We start from the raw sequence: 25,817 nt of genomic DNA, 5'->3' as shown, positions 1-25,817 counted from the left end.
GTCTATTTTCACTGTGAAACTGTATTGTTTGTTTTGCAAATGGCTATCAGTGTTTGTGATATTTTAATTCAATATCTGTAATCATTGTAGAAGTAAATAAGAAAACAGTATGCACACTGATAGGTTTGAACAGTGTTTATGGTAAGTGGGGAGAAAGAGCCAAGTAATGGGACACTGGAATGGGTGGGGGCTGCTGGGGGGTAGGGGGTTGCTGCAGGACAGGCTGCTCTGGGGTCCCCAATCTATTACCTTGCCTAGGGCACCACGTGACCATGATCCAGCTCAGACCACACCCTACTACTTTTTTAGGGCTGACAGGTTATTGTCAACAACTGGTTTTCTGATTTTGCAGAAGTATGGAAACCATTAGTAGAATTATTAAAAAAGGATACTCCTGAACCTTTACCCTGGAAAGAACACCATGAATGAGCTTTTGTTCAATTAAAAACTTTACTTTCAAATCCTCCTGCACTTGGGTTACCAGATTATTCAAAAAGATTTTTCTTGTTTTGTTGTGAGAGAAATAAAGTAGCATTAGGGTTATTAGCACAGCATAGAAATGATGGGTTTAGCACCTGTTGCTTATTCAGTACAAATATTGCTCCTGTACAAGCAGTCCTTCCCACTGCCTTAGCACGGTGGCCACAGAGGTGCTCTTTGTAGAAATGGGTGCTGCCCTGACTGTCCAACATATGTCCTATCTGGAAGTTCAACATTCTGTGGAGGCATTATTGTTGAAAACTAAAACTCAATATTTATCTGCAGCACAATTGAATAAATATGAATTGTCTTTCCTAAACAATACTTCTTTACAGATTGTTAAATGTCCACCTCTTAATCCTGCCTCTCTGATTTCCACAGTGGACAAAGGATCACGTCATGACTGTGCTTTTGTAGTTAACTATGTGCTCCTCTTAGGTAAGATTTAAAAGATACGCCACGACTGAATCCTGGTTTGCTTCTTTTTCTTGCTGGCTTCTATGTCAGAAGAGATGACAGAAATTAGTAGCATCCTTTTCTGTTTGTACCTAGAACAGAATTATCGGGACAATTAAATGGAAATATGTCTACCCAAATAGCTGAACTTGTAGCTATTATTGGAGCTTGTAAAATGGCAAAGGGCAAAAGTTACAATTCTCAAAGATTCATGTCATGCTTATAGGGTAGTTCGTGATTTTGGGATACTCTGGAGAGAACGAGGGTATTTGACTTCAGCAGGGACAGTTATTAAAATGCTATTTTTGTTCATGAAATACTGAATGCATTACTGTTACCAGGAGAACTTGCTATGTTTAAATGTGCTGCACATAAAAATGATGATTCTTACATTTTCTTTGTGAATATGGTGGCAAGACAAGCTGCAATGTCTTATCTTGTTCAGGCTTCATTTTGCACAATTTCATGAGACTACCACCACTATTTCTTTACAGGAATTATTTTTCCAGAACCAAACTGAGGACTCTAAAAAGATGAGGTGGATCTGTGATGGCTGCAGTCATTCTCTGGACCTTTTGTGGCACCACCTGAACAGGCTGGTAGCTCCACACAATTTCTTAACTCATTTGGTTGCCTTTTCATATAGGTAGAAATGCCTTAATAAGACAGACTTCAAATGACTGGTATACCCCTCACCTTTCAGAAGTCACTCAAAATTTTGTAAATACTTATACAATGTATTTAGAACATAGTGTGTCAAAGACTGTACCTGCATCCACACAAACTCTGAGAAAGCAGTGGTGGCCATTTTGTTACATTCAGTGTAACTTTATGGAGCTCCCACAAACACAGACATTTAAGTATGTACTTGCCATTACTGATGCTTTCTCTGAAGGGGTAGAAAGTCACCCTTGTGGAAAGAATGATGCCAATGCTGTTGCTGAAAATTTGCGTCAGGAATTGACATGATTTAATGTTCCTCGCTGCATTCTCCTTGTTAAGGGCACAGATAGAGGCTATATCATTACTCAGCTTCTTGTCTGTTGCTGCTGCTACAGCTTCATCTATATTTTGTAACTTCATGTTCTTAGGTAGGACCATAGCTGATATTCTTCTAGGTCTGCTCATGAGGATTTCATAAGGGGATAACTTCCTAGTAGTACTAACTGCACTTTACATATTAAATAAAACTAAAGGTAAAGCTTCTGGCCATTTAAGACCAGTCTCCTTACACAATTTAGCAAGCCAAACCTTTCTGGTCACATTGCGTTTTCTATAATTCCTGAAGCTTGTGGTCTGCATGGACAATGGTATTTTGATATTCAACATTTTACAGATATGTTATATTACCTAACCAATAAAATGCGTACCTTGAGCTGACTGAATACAGCAAGGAACCTCAAATCTCGGTATCAAATCATACCAAAACTGTCTACATAGTTCTTTCCACAATTAATCCGCAAATGAACTTCTGGCCTAATGCTGTCCACCTATGGGGAGCCAAATATATTAATTTATCTGCTGTAGGGATGACCCAAGAGGGTAGAGGGTGTTAAGCTGTAGGCCCCAAAGAGAACCTCATCATCCTGAGAGGGGAATCAATGGGTCAAGAGCCCCTTTGCCACATAACTTCTATGATGTCACTGAAAGTAGTGTCTTTCTGAGGGGACTGGGTGAACCCTATTATCTGAGTCAGTGTTAGATGTAATGGACTCCAATGGGGAGCCAATGTGTCTCCTTTTACATGTCTTTCTTGGAACACTGGGGGCTATGCCTCAGCTCCTCAGAAGACTCATCCAGCTATTGATCGTTAGCTTTGAAGCCTGACCCTTGACCCTGCCCAAGGGGGGCTTGATAGGACTGAGGCAAGGAGAAGTGTGACTCACAGTGAGGAAATGATCCCACAGAGGTCTGTGTGTCAACTCTCAAAGGAGAAGAGATTATCCTCACCATAACCAGAAAGTCTATGACAACCACTATCTGATCTGGGAATGCTGCGTCCATGATTGTTCCCTTCCTCCCATAGGTGAAATGGGTGTCAGTGAAAAGGGTATCAATGGTCACTATCTCAGACACTGATAATAAAGTCATGAGAGACAGCTCAGATGATAGTGCAGAGGAACCAATATCAAGTCAGTGGTCCAGAGACAGCCTTGGCTCTCACAGACTTAGAATCATGTGCATTGGATCAGGCACCTCAAATGCTAAACCAGGTGTTGTGGTTGAGACTGAGAGGACAGACCTCTGGTCTAAGAATGGTACCAAAACCATTGGCACTGAAATTCTTGGTGTGAAAGGAACCAGGAGGGGGGGACGCAGGCTCAGCCCATTCCTCACTCGAAGCCAAGGGACATGGGAGGACTTCCATTTCAATCTGTGTCTTCAGGAAAGTCCTCATCAAGTGATCTAAATCTGTCACAGAAGTACTGTTGTAGAACCTAAAGGACCAAAATGATGAAGTGGAAGAAGGCCAAGAAGGGATTTGATACCAACAAAGTCTGGAAGATTTAGGATCAACAAAGCCTACAATATTTATCTTTGCTCGGAAGTGTTTGCATAGTTTTTTTATACCCCAAGCAGACTCCAAAGAAATTTTCCTCAGGTAGATTGTAAATGTTAGAGGCATGACAGTGAAGAAAGTGGTAATTGGCAACATATTTTTTGGGAGTGTAATGAGTTGGCAGACTTTAAAAATTCCCTGCAGATTATACATAGTAAGGCCTTCCTGAGTTTAATTCTGATGGGTGCCAAAAAATCATTTGCTAGGAAATGGAAATCAAAGTCTAAACTAACTTTACTAGAAGTACAGAATATGGTAACAGATTAAAAAAATAGAAGTGGGATGTTTAGAAAAGGGTAAGAGCAAATTACATAGAAAAAATGGGAACTGTGCGAAGAATACATGCACAACAATATTTTGGAAGAAAAGTGAGCTGTGTAATGTTTGCCTGTACAGACGATTATAAGTGATGTACAATGTTTGCAATTGAAAATGTCAATATGGTTTGTTTTCATTTATATAAATGTAGGACTGCCTATGTCATAAGTGACAATTCAATAAAGATGTTTCTTGTTTTAAAAAAAAAAAAAAAAAGAAGGGATTCAGGATAGCTCCCTCTCAGATGAAGTTCTACTTAGTAGCCTCTTAGATGACTTCTCCTGGATCCGTATCAGCTCCAACAACTGTGGAACCAACAAAATACGAAGAATAACAACAGCAACTGAAGAAACAGTCCTCAGTTCTCGGTCCACAGATTTATTTGTTAAAAAACAATGAACATGAAGCACTTTTCGTTTAGTATAGTAACTCAAACTTCTTCAGATAAAAAACTTTGACCATTACACTGTTTAAATACAACAAGGTCATGTGTTCTAAATAATTACCATACTTAATTAAAACTATTAACCTTATCCTACTTTTTGTGAAAAATAGTAAAACCATGAAAGACTTTAAAATTACTATTGTTTTGGCAGCACAAGTTTTTACTCTCAAACACTTAGCACGTACTGACTGATAGTACAGTCAATATAAAATTAAATATAAAAACTAATTGACAGAATAAACAAAACTGTAAATAATAGGTATGTACTGTATCTTATTTTTAGACAATAAATTGCTACATTCATCTACATTCTACTTATCTAGTAAGGCTTTTCAATTTCAAATAACATAATATTGAACATAACCAAATCCTCAGCACTTTGACGGTATATCAAATAAGCACAAGCAGGTAAAATCCTCCTCGGAACGATTTAATGCAGCAATAAAGGCTCTCCAAATCACACAAAGAATAACAGATTCCACAATACGTTTTTGTCTCTTACTTCTTCAGATAAAAGTGACAAAACATCAATCCCCATTTATACCCACACCCATTTCAAATCCATCAATAACAACCCACTACATAATTTAAAATTCTATACTTTAAAATATATATATATATATATATATATATATATATATATATATATATATATATATATAAAATTTAATATAACATTTCCTTGTTTTAATATAATATAAACTTCTCTAATTTAATTCATACACCATAAATATTTCTATAACAATCAGTACTATTAATAGGATGTATTAAAATTTATATAACTTAGACAAATACTATTATGCTAAATAAATAAATAAAATAACATGTCATTCTCTATTTGATAGTAAAATGAAATGGAGCAACTATCAGGGCAAATGAACTCAAACAAGTTCCAAAATAATAGAGAGACATACGCCCAAGCAGTTCAATCAACTCGTCAAAATTTTCACAGTCCCAGGAGACAGAGTTACAACTCGACTCGAGCGAACAACCAGCACCTATACAACACCCAAGGCAAAGCCAAACGGAAGAGGTAACATCAGCTATCATTAGTGACTAGTTGACAAGGAACAGTAACTGTGAAATCATTTTAAACAAAGATGGTGACTTTAAAATTTACAATTACACATACATTAATATTGGTCAGGAATTGGTTGAACTTTTGGCGAAGGGCTTAACATTTGTACCTACATATTTGTACCTAAACATTCACCTGATACAGCTACTACTTTACTTGATTTTAAATATTATGTAAGGAAGCTAAACTTAGCTATCCTATTGGGTAAGCAAGAAACTTCTTGTGCTGAATTCAGAATTCCCAGCACGTATAATCCCCCAATTCATCCTACATTGGCTTTATTTGATAGAATGTGTGAACTTGATATTAGAACATTGCTGAACAGTAGAAATGTAAAAAAAACAGGTTTAGAAATGTGACTAGAAGTGAAGTTGCATCTTTAAATGATTTTAGACACTTACCAGTGAAAGCAATGAAGCTGGACAAAGGGGGAGGGTTAGTAGTAATGAGTACTGATGAATACATACATAAGATGAAACAACTATTAGTAAGTCCTACTTACAAGAAAGTCAGTATTAATGAACTTAACACGACATATGGTCGCATTAATTCATACTTTAATGATATGTTTATTCAAGTGACCATAGATATCAATACATTTAACTACATAACTACATTACTCCCTAGAATTCCTAAGTTATTTGGTGTACCAAATATACATAAAGGTACAGAAAAAACCCCAATGCGGGCTTTAGTTGATGCAAGACACTCAATTACATATGCAAGTGCAAAATTAGTAGATTCCATCTTAAAGAAATATATTAGTATGAAAACGCATATTTGTCCGGATTCTTGGTCCTTCTTAGAATACATTAACAAAATTGACTTTAAGGAAGAATATAACTTCCTGACAATCAATGTCAGGGACCTTTACACCTCAATACCCCATGTCGAAGGGATTGAATGGGTTTCAGCCAAAATGAGAAAAAAATGGAGCCCTCTTGGATGAAATTAATCTTATAGAAGAACTATTAGATATCCTTACATGTAGTTTTATTTCCTTTGACAAGGAGATTCACTTACAAAAAACAGGGGTGGCAATGGGCTCACCATGTGGCGGGAGTTTCGCGAACCTGGTGTTGGCCCACTGGGAAAGTGAGTTTATATTTAGGAATAGTAACATTGAAACCCAGTTACATTCTTACACCTGATTTCTGGATGACATTTTTATCATCCTGAGGGGTAACAAAACTACAGCTACAGAATTGTTGCAGTATTTAAATAACACGACACTTTTTACATTTTACAAGTAACTTTGACACAGAGACCATAACATACTTAGATGTCGAACTCAAGAAAGACAGAAGTAAGTTGAGATATACAGCAAGGATCCATAGAAAGAAAAAAATATATATTATAACACATTTTTGCACTTTACCAGCTCATACCTTACCAACAAAAAAAGTCCATTATAGAAGGACAGTTGGTCAGGGCCTTACCAACAAAAAAAAATCTGTTATAAAAGGACAGTTGGTCAGGGCAGCAAGAATGGTATCACTAGAAAATGAACTTTTAGATGAATGTGAGAATTTAAGATGTATGTTTTTGAAAAGGGGTTATCCAAACCAGCTAATCCTAGAACTGACTATGGAAGTTCAAAGTAAAAGAAGTAATGGGACATACAAACCAATCTTTAACAGAAGAATTAGGCAAGAAAGACTAGTCAACAGTGTCAACCCTAATTTAATTGAATTAAATAATATGAACCAACCTAATACACCTAACATATCAAATAATCAAATATTTAGGCTGAGCTTCATAACTACGTTTAGTATTGATGCTTTGGAAGCCAAAAAAGTTATTATCAAAAATTAGAACCTCCTAAGTACTGATAGAGAAATAGTGAATATGTTAGGTGATTTTCCTACAGTAACATTTAGAAGAGGGATGAACTTAAAAAATCAATTGGCGAGACCAATACCTCGCCTAATACGAAACCCTGGAATGTATAAGTGTGAAACATGCAACTACTGAAAGTTTATGGCAACAGGGCACACATTTTGTATTAGAAACATTAGTTCCTACATACAACGGAAGTTTAATTGCAATTCAAAGATGATTGTTTATGTGGCTTTATGCCAATCGTGCCCTGCCTTCTACATCAGAAAGACCGACCGGCGGTTCAGGGAATGTGTGTACAAGCAGATTTATTGCATCAACAATAAAAAGATGGAAAATGCATTAGCTAGACATATTATAAACTTTCCTATGCATCAGTCTAAATTCAAAGTTATAGACCAAGTGTCTTTGGACACCAGAGGGGGCCCAAGCTCAGTTCTTTTGGAGAAATTAGAATTAATGTGGCAACTTTGAGTTAATGCCTATCAACATCCAGGCTTAAATGAAACATGTTCAATATTATGTTATTTGAAATTGAAACGTCTTACTAGATAAGTAGAATGTAGAGGACAGTACCAATTTATTGTCTAAAAATAAGATGCAGTACATACTTAATATTTACGGTTTTTATTCTGTCAATTAATTAGTTTTTATATTTAATTTTATACAAAACAATGAAAGAGTAAAACTCTGTATCCACACTTGAAAGTCAATGCACAAGATTCCTTAAGGCAAAAAAATCCAAGACGCCAGGCACAGTAAGGTAATTAGCATTTTCATTCCCTTTATTCACCATAATAAAATAGAACTTCATCAGATACAAAACCTTACCCATTTCCTCTTTTTATACAAATCCAAAAAATTACATGCTCCAATTAAAACAGTCCCATTTTTCCACAGGTTGTTTTAAAGCAAACCAGCAAAATAAAATCCTGTTGAATGTTTGGTACTAAGAACTTAGTACACATATTTAGAAATGCTGAAACATGTTGTATACAAATATAAAAACAGGTATATTCAAACATCTACTTAAAAAACTTATTTAAAGTTGACATATAATCTAAATATAATAGTTTAAAAAGCAAAATGGTGAAAATAAAGATATATCAAATCTTTTCTGCTCTTAAATTCAAGAGGCTACTGATATAGATCCTGTTGTTAATTCCAGGGAGACTAGTGGCATTTAACAACACTTGCCAAAATGTCTCCCTGTACTCTAAAAAATTAGGCCAATTATCCCCTCTCTCCTGCCTTCTCACCTTTTCCAACACACAAAACGTAAATTTCTTGAATTCCTTACAACTCACACTGTGCCGGAATAAAGCACTGGCATCATCCCGCCTCTTAATTTCATAAACATGTTGATAAATTCTCTTCCTTAACTGATTTTCCGTCTTTCCAATGTAGAAGGCAGGACATGTCTGGCACAAGGCCTCATATACTACTCCCCTCATATTTCAATTATATTTCCCTTGTACTGGAATAGTTCTTCTGTAACCTTCAATAACTACATTACTAGTTTCATAGATGTACTTACACTCTCTACATCCTTAACACTTACTCATCCTTCCCATGGGGATCCTATCCTTGATTTTGTTTCTTTCAAACAATTTCTTGATGTTGGGTCCCCTCCTATAGACTATTTTAGGGTTACATCCCACTTTTTCTGTCAACCCCATTGCCCCAAAAATACATTTCCAGTTTTTTTTCTATGAACAACAACAAACAATAGTAATTTTAAAGTTTTTCATGGTTTTACTATTTTTCACAAAAGGTAGGATAGGGTTAACAGTTTTAATTAAGTCTGGTAATTATTTGGAACACATGATCTTGTTGTATTTAAACAGTGTGATAAGTTTTTTATCTGAAGAAGTTTGAGTTACTATACTAAACGAAAAGAGCTTCATGTTCATTGTTTTTTAACAAATAAATCTGTGGACCGAGAACCGAGGACTGTTTCTTCAGTTGCTGTTGTTATTCTTCACATTTTGGTGGTAGTAACTGTGGAACCAAAGGAGAAGAGTACATCAGAGTGATGCCAAAGCCATTTCTGACCTGGGAATCTTCAGAGCTGAAGATGGCTCTGATTTCTCTAAATGTCTCTTCTTGGATTCAGATTCCTCAGTCCTATGCTTTTCTGAGGGTTTTTTGATTCAGCAGTTTCTGAATATGGGGGCAAGAGGCCCTTAATTATAAACTTTGTTCCGAGTCTGACAAAGTTCTGGGCTCGAAGGCCTTACATATAGCACTGTCTTCTGACAAATGACCCTCTCCCAAGTACACCACACATATCTCATAGGTGCCTTGAGGTGGAATTTTGTGTTTTTGGCAGTTTCAAAGCTTTTTCCTTTTTCTTTATCCATGTTAAAGAATAGTCACACTAATCACTAAAACACAAGAGAACATAGTGATACAGTCTCAAAATTATATAATAATCCTTGTTCTACCTATTTAGAAGAGGAGATGGGTAACTAGCCAGACTGATGGTCATGAAGGAGAGATTTGTACTTAAAGCCACCCTCTGACTGTGGAAACGGTATGTGGCATTAAATATTAAGACCTGCAATTCAAAAGTCCTTCTGGCTAGGATTATCATTACTTAAAAAATGTTATGAAGAAATCTGCATGACATTTGTGGAAATGATAGACTAACAACCCTCTTCAAGAGAAACCTTGACGAGTGGATGGGAAACAGAAAGTTTACCCCAGGGATCACTTCAATGGCTCTGCTGGACAGAGGCACAGGGAACTAATCTAAGGGGCGGCGAAAGCCAACACATTCTGGCTAGGCTTATAAATGCCTTTGGGCAGATAGCCTAGTACCTACCTATGAACAAGGACTAGAGTTTCTTTTTAAATTGCAAAGTTCAAATTCAAATCAGGGGCTACAAAATGTCTTGGCAAGACCTTTAAATGACTCTCTCTCAGCAATCTGAGAAACTACGAGAGGATAAACATATATTTAGGCAGATATTGCAGACAAATATATTTAAACAAAAGACTAGGTCAAGCTAACTAACAGAATCAGATGTGCTGAAAAGGAAGGTGGATTAGTGAATTCTTTTCACATCAGTGTAAAAATATGAACCACTTAGATAGCTGTTATTTACTAGTGATACATCTCTTACACCTCTGCAGAAAAAGATTGGTTATTAAACTGACAACTTCAAGGCTATCAAAATAACACAAGGTTTGGATGCAGAAAGTACATTTGTGTGACAACTCACTGTTTAAGTGGGATCACTATTGTGATACTGTTGGTAACATACACCAGCCATAGGTTGCAGTCTACCCATCTCTCACAGCTCTGCATATCTTGGTATGCAGGTTGACATTTCCCATACACAGAGATGCACCCCAGCATGCTGCATAAAATGTGAGTCAGCCCACATCATTGTTTTTTCTTGCTAGCAAACCTTGCAAAGACCATATTCTACTTGCATAACAGGTTACTTTTGTTACAAATTTTAGGATGACAGTCCCTTGTAGTATCCCACCCTGCAGTACTAGGCTGTAGGAGGGAGACAGAAGGGTCACCCTCGGGGGAAGGTGGGTGGAAGCTTGTATAGTAGCAGCGATCACATTCATAGTGAAAAAGCAGCAAACCAAAGACCAGGAAGGAACCGGACCACAAAACTTATAAGCCCTCGTTTGTTTAATAAAACACCACAAACTTCATCAGAATAAATACAAAAACTTGAAACCACCCTTTAAATACTTGTCATGTGCAAAAAATCATCCAATGACAAAATACTTCAGATAAAGTATTTAAATAACCATTGTGATGTCATGAAAATTTAAAAATACACTACAAAATTTTTTAACATTGCATATGTATAAAAACATAAAAATGTATATATATAATAATCAATAATGACAAACTACTATACAGTGTTTCATCAAATAAAGCCCATTTTGTGAACAGCTTGGCTCAGTACATCAAAGTCTTTGCAACTGAAGAAAACACTTAATGTTAATAGCTTCATTTAGTCCTGGAGGGTATTTATTCTGATGAAGTTTGTGGTGTTTTATTAAACGAACGAAAGCTTATAAGTTTTGTGGTCAGGTTCCTTCCTGGTCTTTGGTTTGCTGCTTTTTCACTTTTACTTTGTTCTTTGGAGATGTTTAGCCATTTTTGAGTGACCACATTCAAACATCTACTGTTATAGTGAGTTTTGGCAGAACCATACTATGTTCAACAGAAGGTCAATATTGCAATAGCAATAATAAAAAGAGAAACACTCTCACAGCTCCCCAAAGATTGGGGGGGGGGGGCATCTCCCTGCTCCTCGAATGTTTCTTTAAAGGATAGGGACCACTACTCCAAACTCTGCATAGGTTATTCAGCTTATAGTACTTGAAAAATGTAGACCTGATAACCAGATGGTTGTGTCACAAATGGTCTGTGTCAAAACCTGTCTAACAAGAGCTGCTAGGTGGTTGTGTCACAAATTCTCTGTATAAGGGCTGCTGAGGAGTGGCCACCCTGGCAGAATGTACACTGCAGAGTCCTGCTTTCCCTTTCCTATCATAGCAGAAGACAATGTAGTTAACTAACTACTTGGAGAGCATCTGCTTAGTATCTACTTGCCCTCCTTACCATGCGTGCAAAGGCTACAAAAACAACTGGTCTATTTGTTTGATGGACTTTGTTCTATCCAAAAAGTACAACTGTCTGTGGCCATCCAACATACGCAGGGTCAACTTCCCTCTGTTCTGTGCTTTCAGACAGAATGACAACAGCTACACTGACAGGTTAAGAGACACATCTGAAGCCATATTTGGCATACAGGTAGGATTCATCCTGAAGAAGACTGCAAATATTAGCTGTGTTACTGGGGCCTGCAGTTTCAAGATTTTTCTTTCAGAGATGTTCTTCCAGGACAGAAACTTGGATGGTACTGAATCTGTAAAGCTTGAGAAAGTCCAAGATCAGTTGCCCCAGGAAGAAACGCAGGAACAGCATGGAAGAATACCTCTTTCTAGGTGGAATAACTCCATTTGGGAAATGTTCGACCAATGTTTCCCCATCACTGGTGAGGGCAATCTGAGGCAAGCAGATACAGTTGAGCATTTCCCTATATAGAGGGTTTAACATTCTTGATTTAAAGAGATGTGACAAACAGGCACGAATGAAGGATACCTCCACTTCCAATGGGTCCTTCTTGCTCCTTCTGCACCAAACAGAAACTATTTTCCAGTTTTCCAGGTACAGTTTCCTTGTGTTAGTATTCCTGGTCTGTTTCTAGAATGGTCAGCTCATCTTAAAGGAAAAACTGTATGAAGGAAAATTAGCATGGGATTCCTTTAGGCTGTAAGCCTCAGAACCTTTACATTTGTATCTACCAAGGTTCTGTCTCATTAAGCATGTCTATCTCTCTGGCAAGAAGAACAGCAGTTCCTTGGCCATCTGAACATCATTAAAGAACCAGTGCTGAGTGGGCCAAAACCCAAAACACAGTTGAGGGTCATTTCAGCATGCCCTTTGCTAGTGTGTTGGGGAATGTATGCAGCATGCATCATCAGTGGAAGAATGCAGCCCCCTCCCCTTTTTTTAGCCCTACTGTGTACAGTACACTGCAAGTTGATGGTTTGTCAGGAGGCAAAGAAGTCCTCCATGAGGAAGACCCCCATTTGTCAATTACTGAAAATGTCCTTGTTCAGCCTAAATTTGTAGTTCTTCATAAGTGTTAAGTTTATGTCAGCTAAGCTGTTGTACTGTGAGGGTAGAGACACTGCCCACAGCTCCTGACTGGACTAGGTTGACAACCTGCACATGCACATCACCAGTCTGCATAATGGATACGACTCATGTGTCCACCAGTTCTTGAAAGCCTAAAGGGCAAATGTGACTACAGAAATGTTCTTCAGGTCTGTGTGAAGACCTCTTTGTGAGAGGGACTTTGGTCCATAAATGTCAAGCTCAGATAAGGGAATGCTCTCTCTCTCTCTCTCTGTTCCTGCACTCCTGGTCCACCCATCATGTAAATTCCATCTGAATGAAGGGCAATGTTGGGATATCCATTTCCAGGGATTGCAAGTGCTGTCTCCAGGAGATCCTCAGGAACCATTTAAGCTTTCACATGTGCAATATGCATTGCAGAACCAAAGCCATGCAGTCCAAAGCCTACAAGAAGTTGTCCATCATGTGGCCCTTGCTAGCCTTTAAGTATAAGTAACCAATTAGGGTGAGGGACTTCTCTTACAGGAGGCAGACCTTGCACACACTGTACTCTTTTGTGTTCAAGGTCAACCTTAGAAAGGTCTTGATCCTGTCTGGGGTGTGGTTTGATTTTGGGAAATTCACTGAAACTCTTATGATTTTTGTCATAGGCTGTGGTAATGCTGAGACTGTCCTGGATTTGGCATTGCATGTATGCCTGCAATAGGCAACAGTCTAAGTATAGGTAACCGTGGACCTCTTTTAGTCTGAGGAAGGCTATTACTGGGGACAGACACTTTGTCCACACCCTGGACACAGCAATGAAGCCAAAAGACAAAAGTAAATTGGCAATGCTGGAGTGTGACTCTTAACTTTAGAAATTACCTGAGGTCTTGGGAGCAGGTGTGCATAAAATAGTCATTCCTGAGATCCAGAGTGATCAGAAAGGCCTGAGGAAGAAGTAGTGGATGCAGGAACTGTGGGAGGGGGAGCAACTTAAATAAGAGTTCCCCACAGGAAGAGGTTGAGCCTGGACAGGACAAGAATCAGTCTCAGTGACTCATCTCTTTTGGGGACTAGAAAAAGGCAGCAGTAGAAACCTAACCCTTCTTTCTACTCTGACACCTGTTCTACAGCACCCTGTCTAGCAAATACTGAATGAGACAAGACAGCTGGTCCTATGGTACTGGAAGCATCCTGATGAAAAGAGGGATATACATGAACTCTATCCTGTTCCCCTCCTCTGTGATGTTCAGCAGCCAGCTGGGAGTTATTTTCCACAATCTCCAAGTTTGTGTACAAATGTAGCAGAAAGGTAAAGGTGCACTCTGCCTTGTCAGGAAGTAAAAAGCAAAAAGTAACAGAGAAGCATCACATTTTAGACATTTATGCATTTATTTTATTTTTAATCTTCTTTGTTATTCTCACATCTGAGACCCACAGCTTCAGGTGTCACACTTGTGATATGGAGTCAGAGATAACCCTAAAGTCACAGGTTGGAGCAGGTGGTTTTCTTGGACCTCTTCAGAGCAGCTAAGTCTGTAATTGAGTCATCTACTGGGTTCTTACAAATAATTTGAAATGCTTCTGCACTCTAGAAACATCTTAGAAGGTGGCTGTCAGACTCTTGGAACAGGTCAGTGCCTACATTATAAGTAGCTTTGATATCTGGATGGTTAGTGGCTTAAATGCATCAATCCACAGCAGCGCTACATACATTTTAAGGAAGAAAGGTTCTCTTACAGCCTACTTAAACTAATCATTCATTAAATGTAGGATCCCAGCAAAAGGATGTTTAAAGCAGTAAAGCAAAATACCTCTCAGAAAGTCTTTTATAATCAAAAGGTATCACAAGACACAATAATGCAGATGTTCAAGGGACTGACAGTCCAGGTACTGGGTAGCACCTTTTCACATAATGTTATTCTTGGTTTTGCAGGCATCTGCCCACTGATGTCTAGATTTCAGATGTTTCTACCATGATAGCTAGCAGGTCATCTTTCACTGGAGTAGCGGGTACCCAGGAAGTTTCCACAAAAGAAATGGAAATTATTCAGATCAAGTTCTGCATCACACACTTGGAGACTGATGTCAGTGATGACAGACTTAATTTTGGAAATATGAAAACTTTCAGCAGTAGAAACCACCTTGATACCATTACTGGGAATGAAACAGTTTATTGTAACCTCCTGTTAAGTCAGCAAGGCAACAGGAAGAGAAGATAAGTGAACTTTAATCAGCAGTTTGGGTTAGTGAGTCTTTTCTACAGCAGCCACAAGAAAAATCATCTCATTCTGAACAGCAGGCCTGGTTCAGCCCTTTTTTTTTTTTTTTTTTTTTTACTTATATGTCATTCTTCCAACTGATTTCTGACAACAAAACCGGAAAAGTAATGCTCAGAAGAAAAAAAGTGAGGAAACGTTGATGGAAAATTCTGTACATCTTTATTCAAACTCAACCATGTAGTAACTGTTTTTCTCTCAGAATGTATAAAAATATATATTTCCTCAGACTCTGACAGGAAAGAAGAGAGGGATCAGACAGAAAATAAACTCTGACATTGGAGGAGGAGTGAGGTTTAAAGAGAAACAGACCTTGTAATGCTGGAGTGAATGATAATTGTTAAAAAGAAAGAAAACATACATATAATGCATGAAAATGAAAAATGGTTTATATGGCTTCTTTTCTATTAATGTATGTGTGCCCATTTCTTAAGTGACAATTCAGTAAAAATCTCATCAGGTTAACCTGCAGCAGTTGGGCTTTGTAAAGGGTAGATCCTGTCTGATGAATATCAAAAGGTAACAAACTTTTAGTAGCAATTATACCATCCATATAGTGTACCTTAATCTAGCAAACATGTTTGATACTATCACCCAAGCTAGCAAAGTTAGCAAATAATCATTACAGATAGAGTCCTATGTGGTAAGATGGATATATCTCCAGTTAGCTAACAGAACTTACACCATGAGCATGGCAGGTGCACCATGAGACAATATGAAGGCAACCAGTGTTGGGGCACAGGGCTCACTGTTGGGACTTGTTTTATTCAACATTTACTTTTCTGATCTCCAAACCAAGAGCCAAGACCTCTAGCTAACTAAATTTGTGTCAAATGTCCCTTTTAGGCCCAAGATCTCCAGCAAGAACTTAACACTCGTAAATCAGTTACACAGAAAATGGGATTAAATTAAATGCTAAAAAATACATATTCACATTTAACATAAAACTGCTCCCCTCAGCATGCAGCATAGATAATATCAAAATGACAATGTTGTTAGGACCTTGGAAGGTTGCGCTGTTTTTCTCTCTCTCTCCTTTGATCACCATGGTAACACTGCTCAGGAAATTGTTCAACTCCGTGCAGCTAAAGAGGTAATTGTCCCCTTATACTCAGCACTGATTAGGCTAAATATTGAACACAATGCTCCCCTTGGGATATACCTCACTAGAAATATTGCATAATCAGAAGGACCCCTGAGGTCCCCAAGTCAGATTACTGGCTTAGCACCCTAAGTTATAAGACAAGACTACAAGCGCTGTCCCTTTATTCAATATCATATAGATTCATCAGATTAAATCTATGCCTTACCTTCCATGCCATTAGGGTTACACTGGTCCTGAATCTGTTGTATCTACCAAAGTCAAACAGCTGCTCAAATACCAGAAACAGCAGATTACTAAAACATGGTGAACAGAAAGATTCATTACTCAGCACCTCCCCCACCTCTGGAATAAACTCCGCATTGTGATATACCATCATCCTTTAAATGGGACCTGGATGATTGGGCAGGTATTCATAAATTCACCCCCGGCTTGACTGGCTTTGTTCTCCTCAAGAGGGAAGATGTATACTAATGGTGGTTATCAGTAAGACATAATGGTCGCAAGATTCAGTTGCCTTGAATTTTCCTTTAATTTCTATGAATCTCCTCTAACAAATGTCTTCTTCTTAAAGGCAAAATGCCACTCACAACTCTAATATTATGGTACTCTCCTAAACAAATAAGGCTAATAGAAAGGAAATATTTTTCAGAAATCTGGCACCTACAACAACATTTTTTGTGGGTCATAATTACGAAAAGTTGCCAGTAAGTATCTGTACAGACTATGAAGAAAAGAAAAGGTTGTATTTAACACTTGAAAAGATCAAGGCCTTGATATCAGGTCTTAAATCAGTGAAGCAAGGCACAGTGCTCATTCAGGGCTCAAAGGGGAAAAAAAACTGTGCAAGATATGCGGCACACTCTCTTTTATAGCAAGACTTCTAATGGCCTTGCATGAGCCTGCAGCCAACATGACCTTAATGTTATCTGACTGTTGATAAAGATCTAGCCAGAAAGTTAGTCCACCTATGGCTAATTTTGCCTTCCTATTATGAATTCTTACAGCAAAGATCCCCACAAGCATCAGCATACAGAACTCTTTCAATATCTGAATGTTGTACTTGCACTGTTGAGCAAAAGAAGACATCCAAAGCATTCCATACATTTCTTAAAATTTAACTTGTCTCCAATATCAGTCAACTGAAATAAATTAACATTTCAGCTAATCAAAACATACAAAAAGCATGTTTGGGGGCTGAGCTTAGATAGCCAACTCGGAGCAGTGAATTTTGAGAGCTCCATAAACTAGTATAATATTATAGGAACATTTTATTATTTTCAAGTTTAAAACGTCAGAAATCTATAGATAAACTACTAAACTACATAAATATCAATTTTGATGGAGATATACAAAAATTTCCTGTCAAGTAACTTTGAGATATATTGAGTCACTGAATATGAACAACTCAAGGAATTCTCATCCAGACGCTGCTGTGAAAAAAGAACTGCAATTGATGACATCTACCTTACAGGAACTATCTTTGAAGATGGATGGCTCTAAAAATGACTTTAGAAAACCTCAAATTAAATTCTCAAAAACAGACTGATACTCTTAAGGAACTATTACAGCAACACCATGCAAAAATATAGAGAGTTCTCTAAATGACACTGAAGGGAGACTCAAAGAGGAAGAATTCCAAAAAGAAATTCTGCTTAAACAGAATACATGGCTGCTTAACAAAATAGATGACTTAGAAAACAGGGAGAGGAGAAACAACATAAGGATCTTTGGTCTGCCTGAAAACACTGAAGGAGAAGACATTATTTCATTCTTAACAACCTGGATTCCTGAACTTTTAGACTTGAAAGAGGGACTTTCATTTGGAATTCAAAGGGCACATAGAGCACTGAGGAAACCTTCTTCTAACTCAACAAATACTCCACCTAGATCCATAGTTATAAAATTTCTTTCATTTCTGGACAAGGAACTAATATTAAAATCTGCTTGGAGAAAATCACCCTTAAAATACAGTCAAAGCCTGATAAAGTTTGACAATGATTATTCTTCCAGAATACTAGAACAAAGGAAAAAAGGCTGGCCAATAATAAAACTGTTGAAACAAAACAGATAAAAATACATTTTGCCAATGAGATGAGAACCTTTAATGAATTAGAAGAGTCTACTATATTCATCAAAAACAACAACATAGTGTCTATCACAGATGAAATGGAATGGATGGCCCCTACTCTTAAGAGAATAAAAGAATCAAATCCTTGAACTGATGCTATGAAGAAGAAACAAAAAACTGATTCCAAGATAGCTGTCCCAAAAAATAACTCTTACAACTACATCTCTCAAAGTATCAACTGATATGGTACATCACTTGTCATCTGTTTTTATTTAAAAAAAGGAGGGATTCTTAAACAACTGAGAAACAGTAATGATTTATTCAGAATGTTCAAAGAGTCCAATAATTCTTCACAAACAAAGGTAGGTCAAGATGGGTTACTACTTACATTATATATAAGCCAAACAAAGCAACATATAATACAAACATAGAAGTTTCTATTCCCCTGCTTGAACTCAATGAATAATTATCTTGTTCATTTTTCATCGATTTTTACTTATAATAATTTAAGTAATTAATTAACTAATTCAACAAGGTACCATTCATCAGAGTTCAGACTCAAATGCAATAAATTAACATCATATATAATAGCAGTAAGAGTAGAGTGTTTTGAAAAAAATGCTGTCATGGAGACTAATGCCTTCTTCGGTTAAAGTATGATTTAGAAATGTCATGTATATCCTGGTTAAATAATAGTAGCAAGCTCTTAGTACAAATGTCATCATTATTTTATCTAAATATAGTTAATATCAATTATGGCAGGTATCACACCTACAAGTGCTGTTTGATCAATCCTGATATGGTGTGCATGGATGCATCTGTGTCTGGCAGCTAGCACAAATGTCATTATTATTCTATCTAAACATAGTTAATATCAATTATGGCAGGTATCATAGCTTTGAGTGCTGTTTGATCAATCCTGATATGGTGTGCGTGGATGCAGCCATGTCTGGCAGCTAGTACAAATGTCATTATTATTCTGTCTAAACATAATTAATATCAATTATGGCAGGTACCATAGCTTTGACTGCTGTTTGATTAAGCCTGACATGGTGTATGTGGATGCAGCTGCATCTGGCAGCTGTTATAAGTTGCTGTTTTCGTCTCCGGGAAGCTGTGGGTTGCGGCTTGTGATCATGGTTTACTGCTGCTTGCATATTAGGAAGAGACACTTGGTGTTTTATCCTGGATCCAGGGAAAGGGGGGTGGATAGAACTGTGATTTGGGATATTTTGGCAGAGAATGGCTTGTTTGTATGTCTGCTGAGTGAGTGGTGGGAGGGCTGGAGGAGTGTGTTTTCTCTTGTTGTGGTGGCTTGTTGGGACTTTTTTTTTTTTTTTTATCTGTTGCTCTCTGTTCTTTTCCTGGGTGCTGCCTCACTGAAAGGGAGGAGATTTAGGCTTGAAGTTGCAGTGAAGTGAAGCTTTGTTTCTGGTGCATCGTGAGCCTCTGGTATGCAGTACACAGACACAGTAACAGAAACAGACGCTCCCAGGTTGCTATGGTAATGGAGACAGAGTGACGATAATGCTTATTGGCTCTGAGGAGCCTCCGAGATGACTCGCAGCAATGACGTACTTGGTTTAAAAATATATAATAAAAGAACTGTTTAAACCACATGTGCATATATTGATGGTCTCCCAACACTTCATTTAGCTCATTAAGTTGATTCTTGATAAGAAAAAAATAATAATAAGTGCAATTTTATATTTAAAATGTATTTTGGTCCATACACATTAAGGACTTACATAAGAGTGGAAGTCTGAGTTATTGTGAAAGACTAAAAGCACTTGGTCTTGTGCAGTACCCTTTGCAGTGGTCTGGGAGGTGAGCTTGCTTAGACATACTGGGCATATGGGGATAACTGAGTGCTAGAGAGTCATCAGAATTCTTTTGTGGAAATATCTGTGGGAATGGAAAGTGTGTTGAGTGGTTCACTGGCAGAGTGGCCACTCCATGGAACAGGCTGGAAAAATGGAACAGAACAAATATTGGTTTGGATATTTTAAGAACAGCCTAGAAACACACCACATGAACTAGGGAATGGTATTCTGGCAAAACTGTATGGGCATTGTTGCCACTGCTTGAAGTATTATATGTGTGTATGTAAGGATGAAAATATACTTATAACAAATAAGACACTAGAAGGGTCTCATAATTTAAAGTCTATGGACTGCATACCTCTCAACCTGGAAACATCAAAAATCTGGACAAGGCCCATGAAAAATAGGTACAAATCTGTACACTGACTAGCATAAAATTTACCTACATAATTACATAACCCCGTCCACTCCAATGGAATTGTGGGATACCAACTTTCAAATGCAAACTGAAGAACAGACCATCAAAATATGGCAGCAGAGTCCCCCTGCAGCCATTCCAATGTCCCATTACCTGGCTATTTCGCCCCATTTGCAACAAATGCAGTGGCTAGTTGGGGGGGGGGAGATATTAATGACAGAATGCTCATACATGGGGAACCTCCTAAGGGTGATGAACAATAATAAAACTGGAAACAACTAGTCTCAGTTTCAAGCAATGCTTACAACTTGACTAATTATTTCTAGCACTGTACCCTTTATTACACAGAAATCAAAATCACAGAGAATGTTTCAAGATGGAAAAGTCAGCACACCCCATAGTCACGCTTGTGTGTGTGTGTGTGTGTGTGTGTGTGTGTGTGTGTGTGTGTGTGTGTGTGTGTGTGTGTGTGTGTGTAGATTGTTAAAACCATACTGTGAGGCTTTGGTATGATAATTCACAAAAGATTTATGGAACACAGTATGTTGTTATAGAAATGTTAAAGAACCCTGGATGGTGCAAAAATTATACATAGACATTTATGCTATACTTGGTGCATGAATTCCTTTAAGTTAGGTTATGTATCTAAAGGAAGTATGAATCACAAAAACATCAAGCTGCCTTCTGCATCAGATGTCATTTTGGAGAAGTGCTGTATAACTCAAAAACAGCCTCTGAAATCAAACTCATACTAATGCAAGAATCTCTATAATGGAACCTCTGAAACTTCTATGACAGAATTCAAACTATACCGGTGCAGCCGTAGACAACAGTACAAAGTACAAAGAAGGTCAAGGCAGCATCACATTAACATTTTCACACAGCAGTCAGCTACTTCAAAGTAACATTCACATTGTAAATCAGTTGAATATGAAGTGCCACCATGTGACATTACATTACTAAAACATTTTTTCATACACTTTACCATTGCAGGAATTTGCAACATTTCTAAAAGTAATGTCCACAGTAGCAAACAAGACATTTTGACTGCTTAAATGCTTACAAAATGTGCTCACAAATTTTTCAAAAATCATTTCTGCTGACAAAAAAGAGCAGCAGACCAGTCAGGTTTCAGACAGTGTTTTAGCTCAGATACAAGGCAACAAACCATTTTGTACAACAATAGCACTCAGGAGAAAGCACAGCAAAGTTATGTATAATGTCTAGCATTAAAATATGTGAGCATTAACAGACGACTCCAGTAATTAACAGGAAAAAATCAATGCATTTTTCTTTTTCAATGAAAAATGTTTGTTTAAATTTAGTAAGAACAGTCTTAAGAACCACCCCCCCCCCCAAGTACATTTCTTAAAAGGTGCTATAAAGAATAATAGAACATTTGATTTCAAAAAGGTGCTGGTTAGCCATGATATAGATTACTAGTACCTACCTACCCACATCTTTATAATTAGACCCCTGCAGGCAGGCTGTGACATTAAAACAGACTGACAGGCTGGCATGTTTACTCAAACAGTGAGCTTCTTGTCATAATACTGCCTTTTATGCAATTATACACCCATACATTTACAGAACAAAGTATGCATAACATGTTAAGACTTAGAATGTGGTTATGTAGGAGTTATTCAGAGACAGTCTAGGCCAACACAGACAGGAGTATGCCGGGACTGTTGCATGTCATCACCTGGTGCAAAAATGCTAAAAGCCAAATCTGATGAAAACAGTAAGCGTGCTCTGCCCACATGCACATGCGGTCAGTCACACACACACACACACCCTTCCTACCTCTGCTCCATCCACAGAAAAAATGGCAGATCTTCGACTCCTCCTGCAGCAGCATATCCAGCCTCGGCCTCGCATACCTCTGCTGCAGTATATGAAATGGAAGCTCTGCTTCGTCCATTCTTCCACCCTCCTTCTCGCATAACAGCAGCTGTAGGCAGTAGCATATTCCCACTAAGGATTTAACTGCAGCTGTAAATGCATACATGTCGCACGTTGAGCCCTTCAGCTCAATTCCGACAGGCTGTTTCTGTTTCACGGAGCTGACGTCATTACGCATGTGATGACATCAACTCAAAATATAGGAAATAAAATTTAAAATAAAAGTGCCGGGAAATCGGAAATTAAGGGGTGCCACTCAGGAATCGTGGCACCCCATTATTTGGACCCCAAAATCCGGTAAAAAACGAGTAATTTGGTACACTTGGGAGGTATGATGGACTGTATAAACATGCTTGGAAGGAGCTAATAATAAGAATAAACATTACAGCTTGTGATCTCTCAAATAACTAAGCATCAGCCAAACAAAAAACACACACAATAGTTATGTAATGTATGATTTTAGTAAACCTAGACATAAAATATGTAATCATCATATAAGATGAAGCAGTCTGCTGAATTTATATATTAAAGACAGGATTTAATAACATGGGCTTGTTTATAATAACACTACTGTCTTAACTTATCATAAATGACATGCACTACATTGAACATCAAGGGGAAGCATGATTTTCTTATATAACTAAATATGCATAACAAGTCATGTAATTGCTTTAACTTGAATTGCAGTTTTTGTAACCCATCTTGATCATATATAATACTTAAGCGGTTATCCAAGTGCAACTAACTCTGGGCAAAACTGCAATCCAAATTGTAGCTTGCTGCAGATCCCCCACCATACCCCAGGATTCCCACTCCTCTTTTCTTGATGTACTGGAAAATATTAGGGTTCAACCAAACACCCCAATAATGGGCAACTTCAACTACCCCACCATTGGGAAAACTACTCGTGTACCAACTCCTTAACTCAACGCTTTCTGGAATTCATAAACTCCCAATGCCCTAGATCAACTTATCCACACCCCCACTAGGGGCAACAATATCCTAGACCTAGTCATTACCAACATGAGTGACCGGTGTTCCACACCTGAAGTCAACTCCTCGTTGGTCCGATCCGACCAAAAGCTTATCACCCTTGATATCCACATCCCGCCCCCACCCCCCATTAAGGAAACCACAGTAAAAAATTTCTCCAAAGCCAACTTCATGTTTCTTAAGACAGAAGTGGTGAACTTCATGACACCCATGCAGATGGACAATACAGTTACAACTGCTGAATCCTGCACACATGCACTCTATAAGCACTTACACAAGTGCATGGATCGTGCTATCCCAAACAGAACCAAAACGCTATCCTCCAAAAAAAGGAAGCCAATCTGGTGGTCCCCTACCATAAACAAACTGTAAGAAACTGTTGCAAAAGAGAATAAAATCCCATGAGTGGAGAAGCTCCCTGGTCAGCCTCAGTAAGAAGCGGAGATCCCTTATAAGATCCTCCAAAGCTAGCTTCAAAAACAAAATCACCACTAAATCCAAGGACAACCACAAAGCATTCTATAGCTATGCCAAGAATCTAGATGGCAACACCAAGATCTGCTCTGAGTTACAGCACAAAGGCACGAAAATTACAGAACCAGCTGATATTGCCAAGATCCTGGCAGATAGGTTCAGTGCTATCTTTACCTCCCTCTCACCCCCTAAAGGGCCCATATCTATACAGGAAGAATGCAGAGTCCCTGTAATCACAACTATGCAAGTAAAAGCTGCACTCTCTAAAGCCAAAAACACAGCATCCATGGGACTGGACAACATCCCAGGCTGCGTTTTACATAACTTCAGAACGAACTGGCTCCCCACTTAAGCATCATGTTCAATAATAGCCTCGCATCAGGCTTTGTGCCCACTGAATGGTGCACAGCAACAGTTATCCCACTCCACAAAGTGGGAGCCACCACTGATCCTGAGAACTATCGACCTATTAGCCTGACGAGCCTGGTCTGCAAGGCCATGGAACGTATCATCATGGAACTCATAAACAAAGACATTGGTAACCTCCAAACTCTGGATCCCACCCAGTTCGGGTTTGTGAAAGGCAGATCATGCCTCATGAACCTGATAGACTTCTTTGAGGCAGTCACCAAAGCTGTGGATGAGGGTAAGGTGGTTCACACAGCCTATCTTGACCTCGCCAAGGCTTTCGACACCATCCCCCATTTTGGAATTATAGCTAAACTCACTAAACTAGGTATAAATCCTTACGTCACAAGATGGGTTGCCAGCTGGCTCACTGACAGAACCCACACTGTAAAAGTTGCAGACTCCAAATCTGACCTCAAAGCAGTGACAAGTGGAGTATCAAGAGTTCCGTCCTGGGACCTCTCCTGTTTGGTATCTACTTCTCCAAAGTACAGGCTAACACAGAAGGCCTCTGGCTAATGAAGTTCGCAGATGAACACTAACTAGGAGCCATAGTCAAGTCCCCAAATGATGTGGACATCCTACAGAAATGTCTCACTGAGACAGATGCCTGGTGTCAGAGCCATGGCCTCAAGCTCAATGCCAAAAAGTGCAGTGTCATTCCCTTTGGTAAAAACTCTATACCCATGAACTACCACATAGGCAGCAATCTACTTAACACCAAATGCATGATAAAAGACCTTGAGACCCAGGTGGACAGTAGTTTCTCCTGTGATAGTCACATCACCACAGTAGTCAGGAAGTCCTTCTATGTGACACATCTCATCATAAAAGGGTTCTCATCCAGGAAAAAAGAGGTCATTGTTCCCCTCTACTCGTCACTCATTAGACCCATTATAGAGTACAACACCCCTTTTGGAATGTACCTCACAAGACACCTACAGCAGTTGGAAAGGCCACAGAAGTACCTCACAAAGAGGATTACTGGCCTCAAACAAATGCCCTACACTGACTGCCTCAAAAAAACCCAGCTTTACTCTGTAGCATATCGCCTACTCTGAGGTGATCTCTGCCTAACATATAAAGCTATGTCAAACCCAGAGCTGTTGCACATGCTACACCTAAAGAAATCCCAATCCCTCCGAGCTACACACTCTAGGGACCTAAACCATGTCACCACAATAAACAGGACATGCTGGAGGGATAGATTCCTGTCCCAGAGACTTCCTATACTCTGGAACAAGCTACCCATCTATGTCAAGCAAAGTTCTTCATTAGCACTCTTCAAGAAAAATCTTGATGAGTGGATGGAAAATAGGAAATACACCCCAGGGATCACTTCTGTGTCTCTGCTTGACAGTGGCACAGGAAAATAACTTTCTTGGGTGGCATAAGCTATGGAACCTTGCTGGCTAGGCTTACGTAGGCCCTTGGGCCGATAGCCTAGTACCTACCTATGAACCTATACATGACATCAAACTGACAAAGTTGTTCAAGAGAAACAAT

The 25,817-nt window shown here is 38.4% G+C and overlaps 1 protein-coding gene across 1 annotated transcript in view; it reads right to left on the bottom strand.

Annotated features, from left to right (window-relative positions):
• Positions 1-22,614, bottom strand: part of LOC122803937 (extracellular calcium-sensing receptor-like) — a 319,734-nt gene extending 297,120 nt beyond the window's left edge. Inside the window, exon 1 of the mRNA XM_044073614.1 lies at positions 22,415-22,614. Coding sequence (XP_043929549.1) covers positions 22,415-22,614 — 200 coding nt within the window. The remainder of the gene's footprint in view (positions 1-22,414) is intronic.
• Between the last annotated feature and the right edge of the window lie 3,203 nt (positions 22,615-25,817).

Source organism: Protopterus annectens, chromosome 6.part0 (assembly GCF_019279795.1).
Source record: "Protopterus annectens isolate FY-2018-M chromosome 6.part0, PAN1.0, whole genome shotgun sequence".
Lineage (NCBI taxonomy): Eukaryota > Metazoa > Chordata > Ceratodontiformes > Protopteridae > Protopterus > Protopterus annectens.
Note: the sequence above shows the minus strand (reverse complement) of the source record. Positions and strands in the feature narration are given on the sequence as shown.